General features: G+C 42.5%; 1 protein-coding gene across 1 annotated transcript; it reads right to left on the minus strand.

Annotated features, from left to right (window-relative positions):
* Nucleotides 1-5632: 5632 nt before the first annotated feature.
* ddx27 (DEAD (Asp-Glu-Ala-Asp) box polypeptide 27) lies at nucleotides 5633-20488 on the minus strand. The gene is made up of 21 exons (XM_020483956.2): nucleotides 19812-20488; nucleotides 19393-19542; nucleotides 19095-19154; nucleotides 18762-18963; nucleotides 18641-18684; nucleotides 18009-18095; nucleotides 17652-17757; nucleotides 17121-17294; nucleotides 16616-16766; nucleotides 15607-15706; nucleotides 15180-15321; nucleotides 14765-14918; nucleotides 13595-13676; nucleotides 12981-13158; nucleotides 11004-11110; nucleotides 10455-10551; nucleotides 9812-9903; nucleotides 9012-9132; nucleotides 6650-6746; nucleotides 6468-6545; nucleotides 5633-6127 (listed from the first exon to the last, which is right to left on the minus strand). The coding sequence occupies exons 1-21, from the start codon at nucleotides 19896-19898 to the stop codon at nucleotides 6112-6114; spliced, it is 2325 nt and encodes a 774-aa protein (XP_020339545.1). The 5' UTR covers nucleotides 19899-20488; the 3' UTR covers nucleotides 5633-6111.
* Between the last annotated feature and the right edge of the window lie 3752 nt (nucleotides 20489-24240).

Below are 24240 nucleotides of genomic sequence, written 5' to 3' on the forward strand. Positions count from 1 at the left end.
AGTCTGGTTCATCCTTGGGAGCAATTTCCAAACGCCTGAAGGTACCACATTCATCTGTACAAACAATAGTACGCAAGTATAAACACCATGGGACCACACAGCCGTCATACCGCTCTGGAAGGAAACGCGTTCCGTCTCCTGGAGATGAACGTACTTTGGTGCGAAAAGTGCAAATAAATCCCAGAACAGCAAAGGACCTTGAAGATGCTGGAGGAAACAGGTACAAAAGTATCTATATCCACAGTAAAACGAGTCCTATTATGATATAACCTGAAAGGACGCTCAGCAAGGAAGAAGCCACTGCTCCAAAACCGTCATAAAAAAGCCAGACTACGGTTTGCAACTGCACATGGGGACAAAGATTGTACTTTTTGGAGAAATGTCCTCTGGTTTGATGAAACAACAATAGAACTGTTTGGCCATAATGACCATCGTTATGTTTGGAGGAAAAAGGGGGAAGCTTGTGTTGGAGCGAACCATTGAGGAGAGAGCTGAGCATTACATAGGTCTGGTTGCAAGGCTGAAATAGCAAGGACATGCACGTTAAGAGAATATGACACCCAGGCCTCATGACACCCAGGCTACACTCTATTTTTTTAAGAATACATTATCCAAGACCATACGTGCAGTCATGACAGCTGAACGTGCTATGGTCAGCAGGATACAGGAAGAAAGATGTAGGCAAGATAACTGATGACTAACACGTAAAACATAAGCATGCAATACATACATTATTTTTAGAACATGGAAAGAGTTCTGCCATCGTTGTAACCAAAAGCAGATACTAAGGGGGAGTAACTTTATTTACATATGTGATTTACACAAACACTATGTACAGTGCCTTGCGAAAGTATTCGGCCCCCTTGAACTTTGCGACCTTTTAATTTTGCACACCCAATTTTTCAGTTTTTGATTTGTTAAAAAAGTTTGAAATATCCAATAAATGTCGTTCCACTTCATGATTGTGTCCCACTTGTTGTTGATTCTTCACAAAAAAATACAGTTTTATATCTTTATGTTTGAAGCCTGAAATGTGGCAAAAGGGGGCCGAATACTTTCGCAAGGCACTGTAAGGGGCGGCTGTTCCGCGGACCAGCACGGCTCTTAATAACTTGTATTAAAGTCTACATTGAATTCACAAAGTTCTTCTGAGAGTATTATATTTCTGAAACAATTCTCCACAACATATTTTGGTGAGCTTTGCCAGGAGATCAGAGGGGCCGAGCAGAGTGACATTACAGGCTGGTGACAGTTTCTTTGGACAATCTTGCAAACGGGTGGCCACCCAACTATAAAAAGGTAAGCTTGTTCTTACATAGTTGAACGTTTGTATAAATTGCTTCAGAGATACTGTCCCAGCAAGAGTAGGTCTCTATTTAAATTTCCTAAAAAACCCAGTAAATGCTAAGAGCTTGTTGAATTCAATGAACTGCATGCATGTGTGATTTTGGGGGTTGTTAAATGTGAATATATGTGTGCATGTGTAGGAACTAAGTGAGTAGGGGCTGTGAGCCTTGCCGGTGTCGGGTGTTTAGCGGAGGAGGGGCTTGCACCTGCTCTGGTCGGACCGTTTAGACGGACCCGCGTGTCTGGATTGGTGGGGTGGGTTGTTCCGTCTGATACTACTTGGCCGGGTTCGACTGTCTCAGGACCTGATTTGGGATGTGCGTAAACACAGCCCAGTCAACCTGGGCGGGCGACTTAGGTTGGGTGTGTGATTTGGGACTGCCCCTCTCGCTGGGCCATTCATGTGGGGACCTTGTGTGGACTGGTGCGGCTGTTTGCTCTCTCTGACTGAACTGCCTGGCCTGGTGAGGGGCTGCTGCTGTCTGCCCATATGGTCAAAATAGATCAATAAGTAGGTAGAAAAGTCCACGGATACCGCCCTTTAAGATTACAAAGGGGTTTGGGTGGCATTCGTGGTTACCGACCCAATAAAAAAAGGGGGTCTGCTCGGATGAATAGATAGAGTGCAGAAAAAAATAGGCCCGATTTGGCAAGGTTAAACTGCAAAACAAATCCTGCGTATAGAACGCTCCGTCTGTCTGAACGGGGTCTCTAAATGAGCAGGTCACGCCATAATACAGCTCTGAGAAAAAATATTTTAAAAAATAAATAAAAATAATAATATATATATATATATATATATATATATATACACAATAAAATTAAATAAATCAATAAAAACAACAGAGGTCTGCATTGGATGGGTGAAAAGGGTATGAAGGCAAGCTGACCCGATTAGGCAGTAGTATTGTCATACCATGAAAAAACCTATAGGATATAAACCGGTTTAAGAGGCCATAGGTCGTTTTAGGTAAAACGTAGTGTGTGAATGAACAAATGTGAATAAACGCCTGAATGGATGGTTCTCTGTGTTAAGAAAGTGTATCAGAGCAAGCTAGAATTGTGGAGTAAGGAGGAGGTGTGTAAAATAGTATGTGTGTGTGCCAACTGATCAGGGAAAGGAATTCGCAAGCCCCTCTGTGACAGTTGAATGAGTGTAATTTGAGAAGGAGAGAGTCAACTCTTACTGAGAGGGGGATAGAATCAATGGATGTTGAAAAAATAAGAATAAGATAGAAACTACGTAAAGATATATACATACATATACATACATTGACATAATAAATGTGTTAATAACTATTCTGGAATGCGTAGAACTTGTTAAAAAGTATTAAACAAGGCACATATAGTATAACGGTTTGTGAAGTAGAGAGAAAAAACATACAGGTAAGCACAAATTATACTATGTGATAAAAATTCACCTAGACTGTCTAGAAGAAATAGTGAAAACAAACACATAAAAAAGTAACGGGGTATAGCCTAGGTATAAACAGGAGACATTACAGCACCGTGAAGGACGGTAGGAGGAATCAGCGCTCTGCAGCAGGAGAGCCTGCGGGATAATAATAGCCTGAAGGAAAGGCAGAGGTGTCAGGTTACAGAAGCCAGAAGAGAGTGGGACTGGAGAAAATGATCAAGATATTATAAATTAGGAATAAAAACAATAAGAAACAGTAGAATAGAATATAATAAGTAAGAACCAATAAATAAAAAGTGTAGATATCATAAATAATTAAATTAAAAGGAAAAAGTATCAGATAGAATTAAAACACTTGGTAAAGATAAAAGAAACAGAGTAGACAACTAAAAAAATGAATAGAACACCAGATCTTAGGGGCGAGGCACCCCCTGAGCAAAAAATAAATAAAGACTTCTATAAAATGGGAAAAACGCACAAGAAAATTGAACACCAAATGGCCAGCGGTAGGGACATTGGATGTCTCTATGTGTGAGAAAATGAAATACTAAAAATGTTTAAAGAAGGAGTTGGTTTACTACAAAGCATGAAGACAGCAAGAGAAATGCTGAAGAAGAATGCCAAAACAAACAAAGGAAAAGCAGAATGGGTAACTACCCGAACCCCCCCCACACCTTATTCCCATGGACAATTCCCAATGATAACTGGACACATGGAAATAAAAGGTGAAGTAGAAATGACGGAAGAGAGGAGGTTGACACACCTGGTGCAACACGTGCCCCTTCCCATTCAACAGACAGAGGCAAGAAAAGGACCGTGAAGCACACAGAATTAGACCAAGACGGCTTCAATTGCCATGGGGGCCTGAGAAAAGCCAACAAACGGACTGTTTCTCCCTGGAATATAGAGATAGCCAAATGTAATAAAGCCATGGAGTCGCTGAAAGAAGCGCACGTTAATTCTACCAATTCGGCTTGAATATGAAAGCGCAAACTGGATAATGTAGGGCAACATTACCCGGTAAACAGGATAAATAAAATAAACGATTAAGGGAGGCAATTATGAATTGGAACGATCACATAAAACCATAATAAGAAGCTCAATTTACCAGCATTTTGATGTTAACATTCTACCATCAGAAAATACATTACGATGGGGGACAGATAGGAATCTGCTTGTCCTCGCAGACGTGCGAGTGGTTAGCAGAGCTATAGAGAATATCTCAGCGTAAGAAAATAGCTCCCCGTTTTAGATGAGGAGCTAATGGGTATGGGAAGAATGAGTGTGAGGTGACCCTGGAACTTGAATGCCGCTATACAGGAGTTTGCATCTTTTTTTAAAAAGCAACAAGTAATAGTTTTGAGGTTAGTAAGAATTACATTTTCATCAAGCGGTGTATAGTCTCTGATCGATATATAAGTGGTTCATGGAAATTACAGTTTATATGTGATGAAATACGTACTAGATCACATTTGACCTGACTTTTAGTAATATACCGATGGGATTTACTAATGGTCTGACTTGGAATCATTTTGCATTAAAACAATAGTTTCAGTTGTGATAAAATACGTGGATGATTTGTTATTAGCGTCAAAAGACGGGAAAATAAACGTATATGAAAAATCACCACCGTGGTCAAATTAGTTGGAGGAAAAGAAAAATGGTGTTTGGTGTTTTCAATTTCTAAGGGCAAAAACCTGGGATCAGGAAGAAACTATGCGTTCTGTGCATGACTAAACTAATCTCGCATGTTCAGAAAAACGTAAGGGGTTTTCAGTTTTGATAGACATTCTATACCGTCATTCTCTGAAACTGCTAATACGCTTATAGAATGAAATCAATGTATAAGTAATACTGTTGGCTTGCTGATTAAAAGGTAACATTGTGAATGCTAACGAAATGTACACTTTTCCAGAAAAATTTCATTTTCTCTGGTCAAAATGGCCTTGGAGACTGCGATACGGAGGAAAGCAGTTAGTGATAGTCGGCCGCTTTAAAAGTAAACGTATCTGGATACGGCTATTAATGGAGTTCCGGATAAGTGAGGCTAGTTCCTGTGTGTTCTTAACCTATGGTTCACTCTAGTAGGTGCACCTCTTATACCGTGAAGAATATGTGTGTTAGTGGATTTAATTTGAAAGGGGTCCTTTTCAATTCAGTTTCAAATTGGGTATGCAGAAGGATGGACATTTTTTTGAAAATGTTTAAATGTTTCTTAAGAAAAGGGAGTGGAAACATTTTAATGGTGTCAAATGACCTGAGCCCTAAGAATTTCCCGTGAAGACTGATCAACTTCACTAGAAATTGTTGGAGAAACACCAGTATCTACTCAAAGTGTACAAAAGTGTACAATTACCCAAAGTTGTGGCAAAATGGCTTAAGGACAACAAAGTCAAGGTATTGAGTGGCCATCGCAAAGCCCTGACCTCAATTCTATAGAACATTTGTGGGCAGACCTGAAAAAGCATGTGCGAGCAAGGAGACCTACAAACCTGACTCAGTTACACCAGCTCTGTCAGGAGGAATGGGCCAAAATTCACCCAACTTATTGTGGGAAGCTTGTGGTAGGCTACCCAAAACGTTTAACCCAAGTTAAACAATTTAAAGGCAATGCTACCAAATACTAATTGAGTGTATGTAAACTTCTGACCCACTGGGAATGTGATGAAAGAAATAAAGTGGTTATCCAACTGACCTAAGACAGGGAATTTACACTAGAATTAAATGTCAGTAATTGTGAAAAACTGAGTTTAATTGTATTTGGCTAAGGTGTATGTAAACTTCAGACTTCTCTGTTGTAGCAATTGAGCCTGAGGATGAGGATTTATAGTGGGCTAACTAGTGGTCTTATGAAAACGGGCACATGCATCACCATTTTGTATCTTTATTGACACACTATTTCAACAAAAACCAACATAATCCCTACATGGATTTCACTACTGCAAGGACGATGGCCATTCGAGACTCATGAAAAACCCATCGCTCAGAATAATACATATTAAACTTTTATTATCTTCAAAAGAACATATGTTTCTCAGCATTACATATTTTTAAGTGAAGCCACAACAGGTTACATAAAACCACAGTATGGTTACACACTGCAACCTGTATGTTTGTTTGCGTGTGTGTAGGTCTGACATATAAAAACTAAGAGAGGACGCAGAGTGCAATCTGAGGCTAATGAAATGATTTCAGCCAAAACCTTTCCAGTCTATTTCCATTATGTCCCCACTGAAAAGTGGGAAAGCACTGATTTAGGAAGACAGACACTCAAAACAAAGGACACAGTGGAGGTGAATCCATCCATCCAAATTGCATATCTTGTCATTTTCCCATCAAGGCAGCTCTTACTTTCTCCTAAACCTGAAACAGAACCAGCGTATCAAAACATGATTAAAATAATTAATGAATTACATTTCTATGGCACAGTACACATGGAGATGGCATTGGAGCAGCTGTTATGGTCATTTGAAGTGGCTCAAACACCTGCCCCTCCCCGGAAACACCAAAAGCTGGAAACATTCATTGGTCATAATGACGGGTCACGGTTGTACTTATCATACCACTGGTAATATTTCAAAATTAAGTGTCATTGCAAAAAAATGACAGAAAAGCATGGATAAACATGAGCCATTGTAAGATTATAGTGCAATATCCACCAGACTACATTGAAGAGGAATCCACTAAATATGACATCACTTACTTGGCCTTGGACTTGAAGCCACCGCCTCGTTTCTTGTTCGTTGGAATTCCAAGCCTCTTCTTATCCTCAAAGGAGGGTCTGAGGGTGAAATAAAAGACATTACATACAGACAGATTTCCTGTGTGGTTGTCAACGTTTCAATGCAGTTACAGGTATTAACTACATTTAGGAAAGACACTTACCCAGCTCTGTACTGCTTGAGTGCTTTCTTACTGGTGTTTGTAAGTTCTTTGTCAAATACAGACTTCTTGGCTGGTTTACCAGCTTTCTGTTTCGCACCTAAACGCAAAGAAAAACAGACAATCCATGAGTTGTGTTGTAGGACCCCGCATTTAGTTATGTAGTAGGACCCCACATTTAGTTATGTAGTAGGACCCCGCATTTAGTTATGTGGTAGGACCCCGCATTTAGTTATGTGGTAGGACCCCGCATTTAGTTATGTGGTAGGACCCCGCATTTAGTTATGTGGTAGGACCCCGCATTTAGTTATGTGGTAGGACCCCGCATTTAGGTTGTGGTAGGACCCCGCATTTAGTTATGTAGTAGGACACCGCATTTAGTTGTGGTAGGACCCCGCATTTAGTTATGTGGTAGGACCCCGCATTTAGTTATGTGGTAGGACCCCGCATTTAGTTATGTGGTAGGACCCCGCATTTAGTTATGTGGTAGGACCCCGCATCTCTCTACACCCTCAATAACATCTGCTAAATATGTGTATGTGATCAATAGACTTTGATTAGATTTATTTAGTTGTGCTGTAGGACCCAGTGTTAAGCAGGACCCAGTGTTTAGTTATGTATCCCCCCCCCCATTTCCCCCAACTTTGTGATATCCAATTGGTAGTTAGTCTTGTCTCATTGCTGCAACTCCTGTACGGACTCGGGAAAGGCGAGGGTCGAGAACCATGCATCCTCAGAAACATGACAATGCCAAGCTGCACTGCTTCTTGACACACTGCTCGCTTAACCCAGAAGCCAACCGCACGAATGTGACGGAGGAAACACTGTACATCTGGAGACCGTGTCAGCATGCATGCCCCCGGGCCGCCAAAAGTAGTTGCTAGAGCTTGATGGGACAAGGACATCACAGCCAGCCAAACCCTCCCCTAACCCGGACGACGCTGGGCCAATTGTGCGGCGCCTCATGGGTCTCACGGTCACAGCAGGTTGAGACACATCCTGGGATCGAACTAGGGTCTGTAGTGACGCCTCAAGCACTGCGCCACTCGGGAGGCCCATATTTCGTTATGTTGTAGGACCCAGTATTTCGTTATGTTGTAGGACCCAGTATTTCGTTATGTTGTAGGACCCAGTATTTCGTTATGTTGTAGGACCCAGTATTTCGTTATGTTGTAGGACCCAGTATTTCGTTATGTTGTAGGACCCAGTATTTCGTTATGTTGTAGGACCCAGTATTTCGTTATGTTGTAGGACCCAGTATTTCGTTATGTTGTAGGACCCAGTATTTCGTTATGTTGTAGGACCCAGTATTTCGTTATGTTGTAGGATCCAGTATTTCGTTATGTTGTAGTACCCAGTATTTCGTTATGTTGTAGGACCCAGTATTTTGTTATGTTGTAGGACCCTGCATTTCGTTATGTTGTAGGACCCAGTATTTCGTTATGTTGTAGGACCCAGTATTTCGTTATGTTGTAGGACCCAGTATTTCGTTATGTTGTAGGACCCAGTATTTCGTTATGTTGTAGGACCCAGTATTTCGTTATGTTGTAGGACCCTGTATTTCGTTATGTTGTAGGACCCAGTATTTCGTTATGTTGTAGGACCCAGTATTTCGTTATGTTGTAGGACCCAGTATTTCGTTATGTTGTAGGACCCAGTATTTCGTTATGTTGTAGGACCCAGTATTTCGTTATGTTGTAGGACCCAGTATTTCGTTATGTTGTAGGACCCTGCATTTCGTTATGTTGTAGGACCCAGTATTTATGCAGCCAGCAGGGTAGTATGGGGCTGGAGAACAGGGGTGAATTGACCTAACAGTTGTAAGGAGGGGCACCTTGTAAACTGTTTTATACATCTTAAGAAAGCACACAGAACCTGAAACAAGGGTTCCAACGCATGCAGCAAAAAAAATTAATAAACTGCTTCACACACAAAAAATATGAACAATTACATTTTGTTCACTGCTGGATAAAACAGGAAGAGGTGAGCCTGCACACTGCAATCAGATATGAAACACCAAAGTGCTTCTTCTGGTTCATGTCCACATCAGGATGATAGTGGTGGCCGTGGAAGCCTTACAAGCCACTTGGGAGCATAGAAAATGAAAGACCAGGGCCTGCATTCATAAAGTGTCTCAGAGTCGGAGTGCTGATCTAGGATCAGGTCATAAAGTGTCTCAGAGTCGGAGCGCTGATCTAGGATCAGGCCATAAAGTGTCTCAGAGTCGGAGTGCTGATCTAGGATCAGGCCCCCCACCCCCTGTCCATGTAACATTATTCATTCTTCATTATGATCCAATTCAATCTGATCTAATCAGCACTTTTTGTGAATATGTGCCCAGTTCTTTATAGAATATGAGTCCCACCTTTCTGGACAGGCTCGTCCTCTGGCATGGCTCTGGCTCGTTTGGGTTTCCGGTCCCTCTTGGCTGATCGCTCAGCATACATCTGGGACTTGAGGACCTCAAACTCTGCTCTATCCTCAGACTGAGAAGAACACAGAGAGAAAACAGTGACTGGAAAGATACATAGCTAACCAGAATAGCACTTGACAAAAATATGATGAATAATGTGTGTACACAACAGGGTTGGGGTCAAATCATAGAAATTCAGGAAGTTAACTGAATTTCCTATTCCAAAAAATGTACCTCAACCCTGATACATGATATCCTGTATATTTAACATGTATATGACCATGTATTTCAAGTTACATAGACATGATAGGGATATGTGGTCACTCACAACACAAATGTCACCATAGTTCATTTAATTTCAGTGGTGAAAACTAGGTGAAGAAAAGATCTCACTAGTTTTAAATGTATGGTCAAAGTTATAAAGCTCAGATTATATGGACAGATGTAGACCCGGAGAACTACAAAGAATGATTGCAGAAGAAGAAGCTAGCCTGAGTTGGACTTACAGCATGCCTCATGGGTTTAGAACTAGTTCAATATAATATTTAGTGAAAAGAGGTCATACATAGCAGATTTGTTAAATGTAATGGTTTTGATGCTATAAAATATGAAAATGATCAAAATCAAGATTCCTGAGTGGAAACACCCTACATGGTGAATTCTGTTAACATTATTTTTCAGTGCACAGAGAAAAGACAGAAGATCAAGGAAAACAAGTCAGTCGTAGTCTACCAGAAAAGGAGCACACATACCGATAACTCTTTCTTTTTCCCCTCCTTGATGAACTTCTCTCTCTTCTTTTTTCCTCTCAGGGCCAAGTCAAAGTCAGCCAGCGCTTTGGTCACTGGCAGAGACAAGGGTGAAAGGTTAAAGTGATGCTCCAGAGCTTTGGTCACTGGCAGAGATAAGGGTGAAAGGTTAAAGTGATGCTCCAGAGCTTTGGTCACTGGCAGACAAGGGTGAAAGGTTAAAGTGATGCTCCAGAGCTTTGATCACTGGCAGACAAGGGTGAAAGGGTTAAATCATGAATGATGCAGATGGGGCTGAATTGTCCCTGTGCTTTTAGGGGTCATATGCCCACCTTTACAGTGTGCTCACAAGCAGGTCAATGAAAACAATTACATCAGCTAACAGACAGTTGGCCCCAAAAGGCTCATTTTCATGTACATACAAAGTTCTGACCCTAGCTGGGTCTTAGACAAGGGCCTGTTTTAGTTGAGCTGTAGTTGAGTTCATGTGCATTGGTTGCAGTGAGAAGATATGTCCGTGGTAATGCACTTTATGTAGTTTCACATCTAAGGGCATGCTGGGATAGGAAGACGCCACCTAGCAGTAGTGAGGAACGTAGTACGGAGGTCGGCAGGCCTGTAATGTGTGTTGGTCTGTGGTACTCACTGCGGTCTTTTTTGCGCTCGTCGTGCGTTTGGAACCACATCCTCTGGGGATCCATCTCGTCTGCGTTCTGAGCCAGCCGCTTCTGTGCCACACTGATCTGAATGACACGTGCACATGAGCATAGGAATACACTAGTACCCACACATACACACATGAGCATAGGAATACACTAGTACCCACACATGAGCATAGGAATACACTAGCACCCACACATACACACGAGCATAGGAATACACTAGTACCCACACATACACACATGAGCATAGGAATACACTAGTACCCACACGAGCATAGGAATACACTAGCACCCACACATACACACATGAGCATAGGAATACACTAGCACCCACACATACACACATGAGCATAGGAATACACTAGTACCCACACATGAGCATAGGAATACACTAGCACCCACACATACACACATGAGCATAGGAATATACTAGTACACACACATACACACATGAGCATAGGAATACACTAGCACCCACACATACACACATGAGCATAGGAATATACTAGTACACACACAATGAGGCTTTTTACCTGAGCCTCCGAGTGAGACATGGCCCTCTCCTCTCTCTCCAGACGCATCACGGCGTACACGTCCTTCTCCAGCTTCTCAATCAGGTCTCTGAACTTCAGAATCACCTCTGGAGGAGAGAAAATATCAGAATCAATCAGGAGAGAAAAGTTGTAGGCCTGATCACTGACAACAATGAGACAGCCTATAGGGAGGAGATCAGAGAACTGGCAGTGTGGTGTCAGGACAACAACCTCTCCCTCAATGTGCGCAAGACAAAATAGATGATTGTGGACTACAGGAAAAGGTGGGCAAAACAGGCCCCCATTCTCATCGACAGGGCTGCAGTGGAGCGGGAGAGTTTCAAGTTCATTGGTGTCCACATCAACAACAAATTATTATGGTCCAAACACACCAAGACAGACAGTCGTGAACAACACCACCTTTCCCCCTCAGGAGGCGGAAAAGATTTGGCATGGGTCCTCAGATCCTCAAAAGGTTCTACAGCTGCACCATCAAGAAGCATGTGTGGAGGTACAGGTCAGTCAAGGTAATTTGTAGGTAGGGGTAAAGTGACTGCATAGATAATAAGCAGCAAGTACCAGCAGTGCAATGGGGGGCCATTTGATGAATTGTAAGCCTGGGGGTAGAGGCTTACAGGGGGGGGTTGCGTCACCGCCTGGGTCGGCAACTGCTCGGCATCTGACCACAAGGCGCTACAGAGGGTAGTGCGAACAGCCCAGTACATCACTGGGACCAAGCTTCCTGCCATCCAGGACCTATATACTAGGCTGTGTCAGAGAAAGGCCCCAAAAAATTGTCAATGACTCCAGTCACCCAAGTCATAGGCTGTTCGCTCTGCTACCGCATTGCAAGCGGTAGCGGAGCGCCATGTCTAGGTCTAAAAGGCTCCTCAACAGCATCTACCCCCAGGCTTACAATTCTTCAAATGGCCCCCCATTGCACTGCTGCTACTTGCTGCTTATTATCTATGCAGTCACTTTACCCCTACCTACAAATTTCCTTGACTGACCTGTACCTCCACACACTGACTCAGTACCAGTAACCACTGTATATAGCCTCATTATTGTTATTTAATTTTCTTGTGTTCATTTGTTAAAACTTTAGTATATTTAGTAAATATTTTCTTAACTCTTTCTTAAACTGCATTGTTGGTTAATAGCTTTTAAGTAAGCATTTTACGGTCAGGTCTACACCTCTCGTATTCGGCACATGTGACAAATAACATCACCTCTGAAGGAGGAGTGAGGAATGCGTCTCGAAGTCAAATCAATAGATGAAGTGAGAAGAAGCCTTTTCAGAGAGGGGCCTGAGAGGCCCACCACAATGCCTCTCCTGCTGCAGTACTCTCTCACACATACTAAAACCTTCATGGGCGTGGAATGTAACAGGCAGGGCTATGAGTACACCAGTGAGAGTAACCGATTAAATTCATGCCTAGAGATGTATTGGTTGTCTAGATGTGTAAGGAGTTGACCACGCCTATCAGAAGGTTATAAATATATGTGCTTGTGTAATCATGCCTTGACTTTGCAGCTGTACGACCCAGCGGGTGAATAAACTTGGTTTGAGCTTTTTTTCCTAGTTGTCCGTTTTAGTTTTTACTCAGTTTGTTCAGAACCTAACACCATTTACCTAGTGGCCATGACATTTTATAAAATAATTTAACATTCAAATGTATAATTTTGGTGGACTAGACTCTTCCTTGAAATGAACAACACACAGTATGTTGAATGAGTGGTAAGCACACCAAAGATAAGACATTTTATTTCTTCATTTACCCAGATGATACCAATTGAGATAAAAATCGACTTTTGAATATTTTAGAAATGAATCCTTCCTTGAAGTAATTGGCGATGTGAATTGGTTGGATTGATAAAAGTAAGGGGGTGATATCCTGGCTAACACCGATCCAAACAGGAGGAAGAAAGGATGTATTTCTGAAGTATTTCAACAGGGTCGTGGTATTGAGCTTTTACCTTGTGGCAGGACGCGGGCCTTCACGGGGGTCTTGGCCTTCCTGACGATGTCCTTCAGCATCTTCCTCTCGGTCTCGCCCACCAGGGACACAGAGCGACCGACCTTGCCGGCACGGGCCGTGCGACCCACCCTGTGAACGTAGTGCTTCACTGTGTTGGGCATGGTGAAGTTAATCACCTGGGGAGGAGAACGAGGACGTTAGCGGGTGCATCTCAATAATAAGAAAATGGCTTCTTGGACATGGTGACCAGCTGAGGAGAATGGGTTCATTTCTACAGTGAAGGCCAGTTTTGATATAAACACTAACTACTAGTCTTCTGCCGGCTAAGCAATTGAGTTCAGGGAGGAGAAAAGCACGGTGGTAGCTCCACCCCCCCCCCCCTCTCTGCAGGGCCGGTAGCTCCACCCTCCTTTCTGCAAGTCTTTGGGCTAAATGTCCCCTCCTCTTCTGAACTTCGTAAGAAGTGCACACTTGTGAAATCATGATACTTCCAACTAATCTGTGACAAAAACGAACTAATCAGTGATAAAGCAATAATGTCACGTGTTCTTGTAAGGCATTTTTCTTAGAAACATATTTTCCTAACACAAACACTTTACAGAGAGCCCTTACCGTCTTGACTCCATCGATATCCAGACCTCTAGCCGCAACGTCTGTGGCCACAAGGATGTCAATCTGTTCATCTTTGAACCGCCTATTATGAGATACAAACTATTTACTATGATGAAACACAGACTATTTACTATGATGAAACACAGACTATTTACTATGATGAAACACAGACTATTTACTATGATGAAACACAGACTATTTACTATGATGAAACACAGACTATTTACTATGATGAAACACAGACTATTTACTATGATGAAACACAGACTATTTACTATGATGAAACACAGACTATTTACTATGATGAAACACAGACTATTTACTATGATGAAACACAGACTATTTACTATGATGAAACACAGACTATTTACTATGATGAAACACAGACTATTTACTATGATGAAACACAGACTATTTACTATGATGAAACACAGACTATTTACTATGATGAAACACAGACTATTTACTATGATGAAACACAGACTATTTACTATGATGAAACACAGACTATTTACTATGATGAAACACAGACTATTTACTATGATGAAACACAGACTATTTACTATGATGAAACACAGACTATTTACTATGATGAAACACAGACTATTTACTATGATGAAACACAGACTATTTACTATGATGAAACACAGACTATTTACTATGATGAAACACAGACTATTTACTATGATGAAACACAGACTATTTACTATGATGAAACACAGACTATTTACTATGATGGATACGCAAGAAACAATTTACTATGATGGACACGCAATACAATATTTAATCCATGTTACATAAACCTGGTTTGGATTTTAATGCATCTCAATTCAATACTGTCATCTTCATTCTGATCATCTCTGTTCTTATGAACAGATCAATCCAGCTACTGTATTGTGAGTCACAGGGTACTTGCATACTCAACTTTGTCTGAAGATGTGTCAAGGCATGGTGATGGCTGGGTATACACTATACCTGTTACTACTTTAAATAAGTCTGACTCACACTGTAGGGCCGACCCAAATCCTACTATGCTGGCTCAGATAGTTCCCTTTCACATTGTCCTGTACAGCACCGTTCCAACAACTATGGTGTGGAAGTGTAACCGGGTCAGTACCGTACAGGTGGGCTCTGTTAGACTACCTTTTCTTTTTTTAAGAGTGTAGATACCTGAGGCTCTCCAGTCTCTGGGTCTGGGACAGGTTCCCATGCAGCTCTCCCACCTTCAGCCCCATCAGGCCCAGGAGGATGTGCATCCGGTGGGCTTGCTTCTTGGTCTGGGTGAACAGCATCACGTGGTCCTGGAAGGTCCGTGTCAGCAGAGCTGAGACACAGACCCAGGAGACAACACACACAGACAAACACAGGAGACAACACACACACACAGTTATTCACCAGATTGGAAGAGAAATCGAAAAGCACTATACTTCACAGTGAACGTTCCGCTACACGTCGTACTGTACTTCACAGTGAACGTTCCGCTACACGTCGTACTGTACTTCACAGTGAACGTTCCGCTACATGTCGTACTATACTTCACAATATACAGAACAAATGGACTGTGATAGTTGTCCAGACCACTCACCGGCCACAATAGCCTCCCTGTCTCCTTCCCTGGCTGGTCGGATCCTGACAAACTCCTGTCTGAGGTAGGGCGCCACGTCTGTGTTACTGTTCACAAAGATACGAACCGGCTGCTTCAGAGAGACCGACGCCAAGTCTTTCACCTGGAGAGGAGAAAAAGAGAGTGAGTGAGTGAACACTATTTCAATAAACGGCACAGAAAAGGAATGGAAAACGAAGCTAGTGATGAGAATGGAATAATAAGCAGTATGTGTCAACACAAACCATGACCAGACACTAACACATGACTCAATTTTTCAGCCAATCATCAAGACGATGACAAGTGGAATCGGGTGGGTAAGAGCGTAGCTGGGAACACAGTCTGTATCTATCCTAGACCTATGTTTGGTGACCAATGGGATAATAAAGGAATCAGGTTGTGTCCTCACCTCTTCGCTCATGGTGGCAGAGAAGAGCATGGTCTGTCTCTGGTAGGCACACATCCTGATGATCTCCTTCATCTGCTCCTCAAAGTACTCGTCCAGCATCCTGCAATTTAAGGAAACATTTATGATGCACGGAAATGACAATATACAAGGGAAAATCTGAAATCTGGGCCGTATTCATTAGGGCACACAACGGAAAACGAAAATGACTGTTTACCAGACAAGTCCAGGTCACTCCCCGTTTTAGTTAGTTTTTGTCCATTTGGTGCCTACTGATGAATACGACCCTGAATTGCTGTGTAAAAAAATATATATAACTATCCTATGTTGAAAATGTATACAGCCTGTAAATGATAGGCCTTCTCAATACTGTATCTGTGGTGAGATGGTCCAGACGTATGGGGTTTGGCCATAGTGCATTCGGAAAGTATTCAGACCCCTTGTTACGCATTTTATTACATAACAGCCTTATTCTAAAAAAAAAAATTTTTATTTTTATGTTGCTTAAATCTACACACAATACCATAATGACAAGGTGAAAACAGATTTAGAAATGTTTTCAAATTTTAAATAAAAAAATATATATCTTATTTACATAAATATTCAGACCCTTTGGTATGAGACACAAAATTGAGCTCCCCATCCAAACTGACAGAGCTGGAGAGGATCTGCAGAAAAGAATGGGAGAAACTCGCCAAATCAGGTGTTCCAAGCTTCTAGCGACATACCCAAGAAGACTCAAGGCTGTAATCGCTGCCAAAGTTGCTGAGTAAAGAGGCAAAAATGTTTACATTTTATATTTTTTTAACCTGTTTTTGCTTTGTCATTATGGGTAGTGTGTAGATTGACAAGGGGAAAAACAATTTCATCCATTTTAGAATAAGGATGTAATGTAAAAAAATGTGGAAGAAGTCAAGGGGTTTGAATACTTTCCAAATGCATTAACTAGACCAACAAATGAAAACTGCGTCTCATTCATTCCTATGGATGGATCAGCCTATAACCTTCTTACCGGTCAGCCTCGTCCAGGATGAGGATCTCAATCTGGCTGAGCTCAAAAGAGGGCGTGTTGTGCAGGTGGTCAATCAGTCGACCTGGCGTTGCGATCAGGACGTCAGGGCCCATCCGCAATGCCACCTCCTGGGATTTGAGGTCCAGACCCCCTACAAGGCATCCACACACACACAGAAAAAGACACCATGATTCCTGACCCTTTGTCTTTACATCAATACATTCATTGGTTATATTCCATGCAACTTAATATTTGCAATCACAACTTATGTATGACAAAATCTCCAGTTGATTAACGCCATGGAGTAAACCGAAAAATATATTAGACTAATCCACGATTAATTACCACCGAACAGCCAACTACTATTGTCTGGGAGCAGAATAGGATGGCAACTGCACAACTGTTGCCAAGCAGCTTCATACTACCAGAGACGAGATCACAGACGTCGGCCATATGGCTCTAAACTTGTCCATTTTGGATCAAGTGGTCTGGTTCTCTCACTCACCCACGGCCAGGCAGGTGGTGATGCTTGTGAACTGGGCCAGCTGGCGGGCCACGGCATGCACCTGGATGCCCAGCTCACGCGTGGGCACCAGGACTAGCACACGGGTCACTGCGGTCTGTTTGGGCTTGTAGATGAGACGCTCCAGCACAGGGAGCATGAACGCTGCCGTCTTACCTAGAAGAAGAGGGAGGAAGAGGAGGAAGGAGAGCCGAAGAAAGAGAGGAAGGAGAGGAGAGAGAAAGGGAAGGAGAAAGAGGGGTGTGTGTGCAGGAGGGAGAGGAAGGTTTAACAGATGGACTTTTTCACAATACCATTGTAAATATGGTGTGTGTGAGCGTGTGCGCTTGCAGGGAGCAAACTTGAGTGCTGCAACTCTGTGCCAAAACATGGCAATCTACTAACATAAAATAACACACACGTTGTAACTGCTGTCGTTAATGTAGTAAAGATCTGATGATGCTATGGGCACTTGCAGTGCGTGTGTGCCTATCTGTGTGTGAGTGAGTGTGTGTCCTGTCACGTCTTCTTTACCGGTGCCGGTAGCAGCGCAGGCACAGATGTCTTTGCCCAGAAGCCCCACAGGTACACAGGCCTTCTGGATGGGAGTGGGCTGCTTGAAGCCCATAGCAGTGATAGCCTGAGGACACACATTGTGAAATAACTTGTCTGACTTCTCAATTTCTGGCCAACACAGTCATAAATTACACATTCAACTGACATTTATTCAACTGACAACTTTCATTACAGAGTGCTATATTTGTTTTTTGATTCTACTATAGTCTGAGTCAAATACATGCAGGACTACTGCTCTGCTTTAGGTGAACACACCCAAAGCAAACCTTGGTATAATTTCATTTTCTAACAGATTTCCAAGTGAACGTGACCCACCTTAAGAATAGGCCTGGAGAGGTTCATGTCGGGAAACATGAGTTTGTCGTCATAGTTTGAGGCGTCTTCAAAGAAGGCCTCTTGAGGCTGTAGGTAGAGAATGAGTAAAACATATGGCTATTATAGCAACAATAGCAGGGTCCTAGCAATAGAAACAGTCCCACGGTTAATCAGGGTCCTAGCAATAGAAACAGTCCCACGGTTAATCAGGGTCCTAGCAATAGAAACAGTCCCACGGTTAATCAGGGTCCTAGCAATAGAAACAGTCCCACGGTTAATCAGGGTCCTAGCAATAGAAACAGTCCCACGGTTAATCAGGGTCCTAGCAATAGAAACAGTCCCACGGTTAATCAGGGTCCTAGCAATAGAAACAGTCCCACGGTTAATCAGGGTCCTAGCAATAGAAACAGTCCCACGGTTAATCAGGGTCCTAGCAATAGAAACAGTCCCACGGTTAATCAGGGTCCTAGCAATAGAAACAGTCCCACGGTTAATCAGGGTCCTAGCAATAGAAACAGTCCCACGGTTAATCAGGGTCCTAGCAATAGAAATAGTCCCACAGTTAATCCCTCTACAGTATAAATGTGGGAAACTCAAAAGTATTTCTTACAAGCTATCGGTTCAACGCTCACCTCTTCTGCCTTTGTCTTCTTTCTGCCTTTGTCCCTCACCGTATCTGTGAGAGTAAAACCAAGTTTAAAAGTCACTGAGTGTCAATACCGAAAGTAAAACAATGCTTCAAGCTCTACCCACCTGCTTTGGTGAGAACCTCTTCATCCCCTGATGTAAACTCCTCCCCATCATCACCACTCTGGTCTTCATCATTGGATACCTCAGCCCCATCTTCAGCTATATCAGGTTTCTCATCTTCTTCCTCCTCCTCCTCCTCCTCCTCCTCATCATCATCATCTGCCTCTGAGGGAATCTCTGGTTTTTCTGTCGTCTTTGCCTTCTCCTATAAAGACATTGAAGGAAAGGGAACGTGCCCTTATTGACAAACACTGAAGCAGTCATCATAGGAAATGTAATGTGTCTTGTCTGCAGGTTCCGTAGTACAACAACTTTTCAAACTACAGGACATCTTACCTCTGTTTTGCGCTTCTTGCGTACTTTCTCAATCTTTTCATCCAAGGTGGTGGGGGCTTTCTGCAGGACAAGAACACATTTAGTTCAGTTGTTGTATGATTTGGCGCAGACTCAGTAACAGTAGTTCAGTCTTTTTGAGTTGAATCAGCAAGTCGCCTGGATGTCAGCCTGTCTCCTCTTAGGCCAACTAATTTGACAGTTCTGTTTGCTACAAAAAAAAGTAACAAAGGAGCTGGCTGAAGCACAAGACTGATAACCAGGCTTTGCCAAATTGCATACTCTTAGACTTGCAACCTACCCTCTTCTTCAGCTGTGCCATCACATCTGCCATAGCCCAGTCCTCGCTGTAGAGTCCATCCCTCTCTCCAAACTCAAAGTCAGCGCTGAAGTCCCCAGCACCATGGCCCTTCAACGCTTTCTTCTTCTTGTTGAGTACTATTGGCTGTTCCTTTTAGCACAGAGTGGAGGGATGAAACACAATGTCTGGTATTGTAACAAACTAACTTTCAAGAGAAACACACCAGAAAGTTAATCAGGTTCGAATTTATTTTTCTTATACAGTGACACTTCTGTCCTGGAAGAAATTAACTAGCTAGTGAATGATTGCCTAAATGCAATAGCAAAACTACCACTCAGGTTACTAACGTGAGATACCCAGCTAGCTAGCCACTTTGATCAGTATAACTGACTGTCTGGCACGCTTGTTTCCAAACTTACATCTTCGTCGTCAGACTCTGAATCAGGCTCCTCGGGCACATCTTCATGGTCCTGAATTGTCCCGATCAGGTCCAAATCTGATAGCATGGTTCCGTTCGTGTTAACTAGCTTTATTTCCAAAGAAAACAGTGATTCGGCTACCCAATGCTAGATAGCCCGTGTTAACCAGTTGAATCGATGCCTGTTCCAACACGTGTACGTACCAAAATAGGAAGTGTACGGTCATCTACATCCGGTTACCTTACCTTACCTTATGTTTAGCGCCCTCTACGGTATCGGGGCGAACACTACATCTGCGGTAATGATGGGTACGGGTGTTATGCAAAGATATATATAAACCAATGATATTCCGTGCATTCGTAAAGTATTCAGACCCTGATACTTTTCCCACATGTTGTTACGTTACAGCATTATTCTAAACTGGATTAAATTAATTATTTTCCTAATACATCTACACACAATACCCCATAATGACAAAGCGAAAACTGTTTTTTAGACATTTTTGCAAATGTGTTAACATAAAAAACAGAAATAACTTATTTACGTAAGTATTCAGACCCTTTGCTATGAAACTCAAAATTGAGCTCAAGCGCATCCTGTGTTTCCATTGATCATCCTTGAGATGTGTCCACAACTTGATTGGAGTCCATCTGTAGTAAACTCAATTGACTTGACATGATTTGGAAAGGCACACACCTGACTTTATAAGGTCCCACAGTTGACAGTGAATGTCAGAGCAAAAAAACAACCAATGAGGTCGAAGGAATTGTCTGTAGAGCTCAGAGACAGGATTGTGTCGAGGCACAGTTCTGGGGAAGGGTAACAAAAATCATGTCAGAGCAAATACAAAAAAAATTATGTCAGAGCAAATACCAAGCCATGATTTTTTTTTATTTTTTTTTATTTAACCTTTATTTAACCAGGTAGGCTAGTTGAGAACAAGTTCTCATTTGCAACTGCGACCTGGCCAAGATAAAGCATAGCAGTGTGAGCAGACAACAAAGAGTTACACATGGAGTAAACAATTAACAAGTCAAAAACACAGTAGAAAACAAAGGGGGAGTCTATATACAATGTGTGCAGAAGGCATGAGGAGGTAGGCAAATAATTACAATTTTGAAGATTAACACTGGAGTGATGAATGATCAGATGGTCATGTACAGGTAGAGATATTGGTGTGCAAAAGAGCAGAAAAGTAAATAAATAAAAACAGTATGGGGATGAGGTAGGTGAAAAAGGGTGGGCTATTTACCAATAGACTATGTACAGCTGCAGCGATCGGTTAGCTGCTCAGATAGCTGATGTTTGAAGTTGGTGAGGGAGATAAAAGTCTCCAACTTCAGCGATTTTTGCAATTCGTTCCAGTCACAGGCAGCAGAGTACTGGAACGAAAGGCGGCCAAAAGAGGTGTTGGCTTTAGGGATGATCAGTGAGATACACCTGCTGGAGCGCGTGCTACGGATGGGTGTTGCCATCGTGACCAGTGAGCTGAGATAAGGCGGAGCTTTACCTAGCATGGACTTGTAGATGACCTGGAGCCAGTGGGTCTGGCGACGAATATGTAGCGAGGGCCAGCCGACTAGAGCATACAAGTCGCAGTGGTGGGTGGTATAAGGTGCTTTAGTGACAAAACGGATGGCACTGTGATAAACTGCATCCAGTTTGCTGAGTAGAGTGTTGGAAGACATTTTGTAGATGACATCGCCGAAGTCGAGGATCGGTAGGATAGTCAGTTTTACTAGGGTAAGCTTGGCGGCGTGAGTGAAGGAGGCTTTGTTGCAGAATAGAAAGCCGACTCTTGAATTGATTTTCGATTGGAGATGTTTGATATGAGTCTGGAAGGAGTGTTTGCAGTCTAGCCAGACACCTAGGTACTTATAGACGTCCACATATTCTAGGTCGGAACCATCCAGGGTGGTGATGCTAGTCGGGCATGCGGGTGCAGGCAGCGACCGGTTGAAAAGCATGCATTTGGTTTTACTAGCGTTTAAGAGCAGTTGGAGGCCACGGAAGGAGTGTTGTATGGCATTGAAGCTTGTTTGGAGGTTAGATAACACAGTGTCCAAAGACGGGCCGAAAGTATATAGAATGGTGTCAAGGATGATCAATGGAAACAGGATGCATCTGAGCTCAATGTTGAGTCTCAGAGCAAAGGCATTTCTGTTTTGTATTAGTAATGTAACAAAATGTGGAAAAAGTGAAGGGGTCTGTAAGGAATTGTCCACAGAGCTCCGAAACAGGATTGTGTCGAGGGACAGATCTGTGGAAGTTTTAAAAAATGTCTGCAGCATTGAAGGTCCCCAACAACACAGTGGCCTCCATCATTCTTAAATGTAAGAAGTTTGGAACCACCAAGACTCTTCCTAGAGCTGTCCGCCCGGCCAGACTGAGCAATTGGGGAACAAGGGCCTTGGCTAGAGTGGTGACCAAGAGCCGATAGTCACTCTGACAGAGCTCCAGAGTTCCTCTGTGGAGATGGGAGAACCTTCCAGAAAGAAATCAATTTCTGCAGCACTCCACCAATCAGGCCTTTATGGTAGAGTGGCCAGACAGAAGCCACACCTCGGTAAAAGGCACATGACAGCCTGCTTGGAGTTTGCCAAAATGTACTTAAAGGACTCTCAGACCATGAGAAACAAGATTCTCTGGTTTTATGGTACCAAGATGGAACTCTTTGGCTTGAAAGTCAATCGTCACATTTAGAGCAAACCTGGCACCATCCTCACGGTGAAGCATAGTGGTGGCAGTGGCATGCTGTGGGGGTGTTTTTCAGCGGCAGGGACTAGGGCAAAGATGTACCTTCTAACAGGACAACAACCAAAAATACAGTCAAGACATCGCAGGAGTGGCTTCAGGACAAGTCTCAATGTCCTTGTGGTGCAGCCAGAGCCCGGACTTGAACCTGATCGAATATCTCTGGAGAGACCTGAAAATAGCCGTGCAGAAAAGCTCCCCATCCAACCTGACGGAGCTTGAGAGGATCTGGAGAAAAGAATGGGAGAAACTACCCAAAGACATGTGTGCCAAGCTTGTAGAAGACTCAAGGCTGTAATCGCTATCAAGTTGCTTCAACAAAGTACTGAGTAAATGTTTGGATACCGACTCATTCCATGTTTTTTCTTAATTTTTGCTATTTTCTACATTGTAGAATAATAGGGAAGACATCAAAACCATAAAATACCACATATGGAATCCTGTAGTAACCAAAAAAGTGTTAAACAAATCAAGATATATTTTCTATTATTCAAAGTAGCCATCCTTTACCTTGATGACAGCTTTCCATTTCAATTAACAGTTGTGCCTTGTTAAAAGTTCACTTTCTATCCTTCTTAATGCGTTTGTTGTGACGAGGTAGGGTTGGTATACAGAAGACCAAGTCCATATTATGGCAAGAACAGCTCAAATAAGCAAAGAGAAATGATAGTCCAGGAAGGTCAGTCAATCTGGAAAATGTCAAGAACTTTGAAAGTATCTTCAAGTGCAGTCGCAAAAACCATCAAACGCCAATGATGAAACTGGCTCTCATGAGGACCACCACAAGAAAGGAAGACCCAGAGTTACCTCTGCTGCAGAGGATAAATTAATTAGAATTACCAGCCTCAGAAATTGCAGCCCAAATAAATGCTTCACAGAGTTCAAGTAACAGACAAATCTCAACATCAACTGCTCAGAGGAGACTCTGTGAATCAGGTCTTCATGGTCGAATTACTGCAAAGAAACCACTACTAAAGGACACCAATAAGAAGATGCGACTCACTTGGGCAAAGAAACATGAGCAATGGACATTAGACCAGTGGAAATCTGCCCATTGGTCTGATGAGTCCAAATTTGAGATTTTTGGTTCCAGCTGCTGTGTCTTAGTGAGATGCACAGTAACTGAACAGATTATCTCTACATGTGTGGTTCCCACGTACAAGCCTGGCAGAGGTGTGATGGTGCTTTGCTGGTGTCTGTGACTTACTTAGAATATGTTTTTCAACAGGACAATGACCCAACACACCTCCAGGCTGAGTAAGGGCTATTTGACCAAGGAGAGTCATTGAGTGCTGCATTAGATGACCTGGCCTCCACAAGCCCCCAATCTCAACCCAATTGAGATGAGTTTGACCGCAGAGTGAAAAGCAGCTAACAAGAGCTCAGCATATATGGTAACTCCATCAAGGCTGTTGGAAAAGCATTCCAGGTGAAGATGGTTAAGAGCATGCCAAGAATGTGTGAAGCGGTCATCAATGCAAAAGGTACATTGAAGAATCTACAATATAAAATATATTTTGATGTAACACTTTTTGGTTCCTACATGATTTCAGTTTGTCTTCACTATTATAATGCAGAAAATAGTAACAATATTTGAAAACCCTTGAGTAGCTGAACAAAATTGACAGATACAGTATGTAAATGTGATATTTCCATTTATTTTTGTTTGCACAAA

Source organism: Oncorhynchus kisutch, linkage group LG5 (assembly GCF_002021735.2).
Source record: "Oncorhynchus kisutch isolate 150728-3 linkage group LG5, Okis_V2, whole genome shotgun sequence".
Taxonomy (NCBI): Eukaryota; Metazoa; Chordata; class Actinopteri; order Salmoniformes; family Salmonidae; genus Oncorhynchus; species Oncorhynchus kisutch.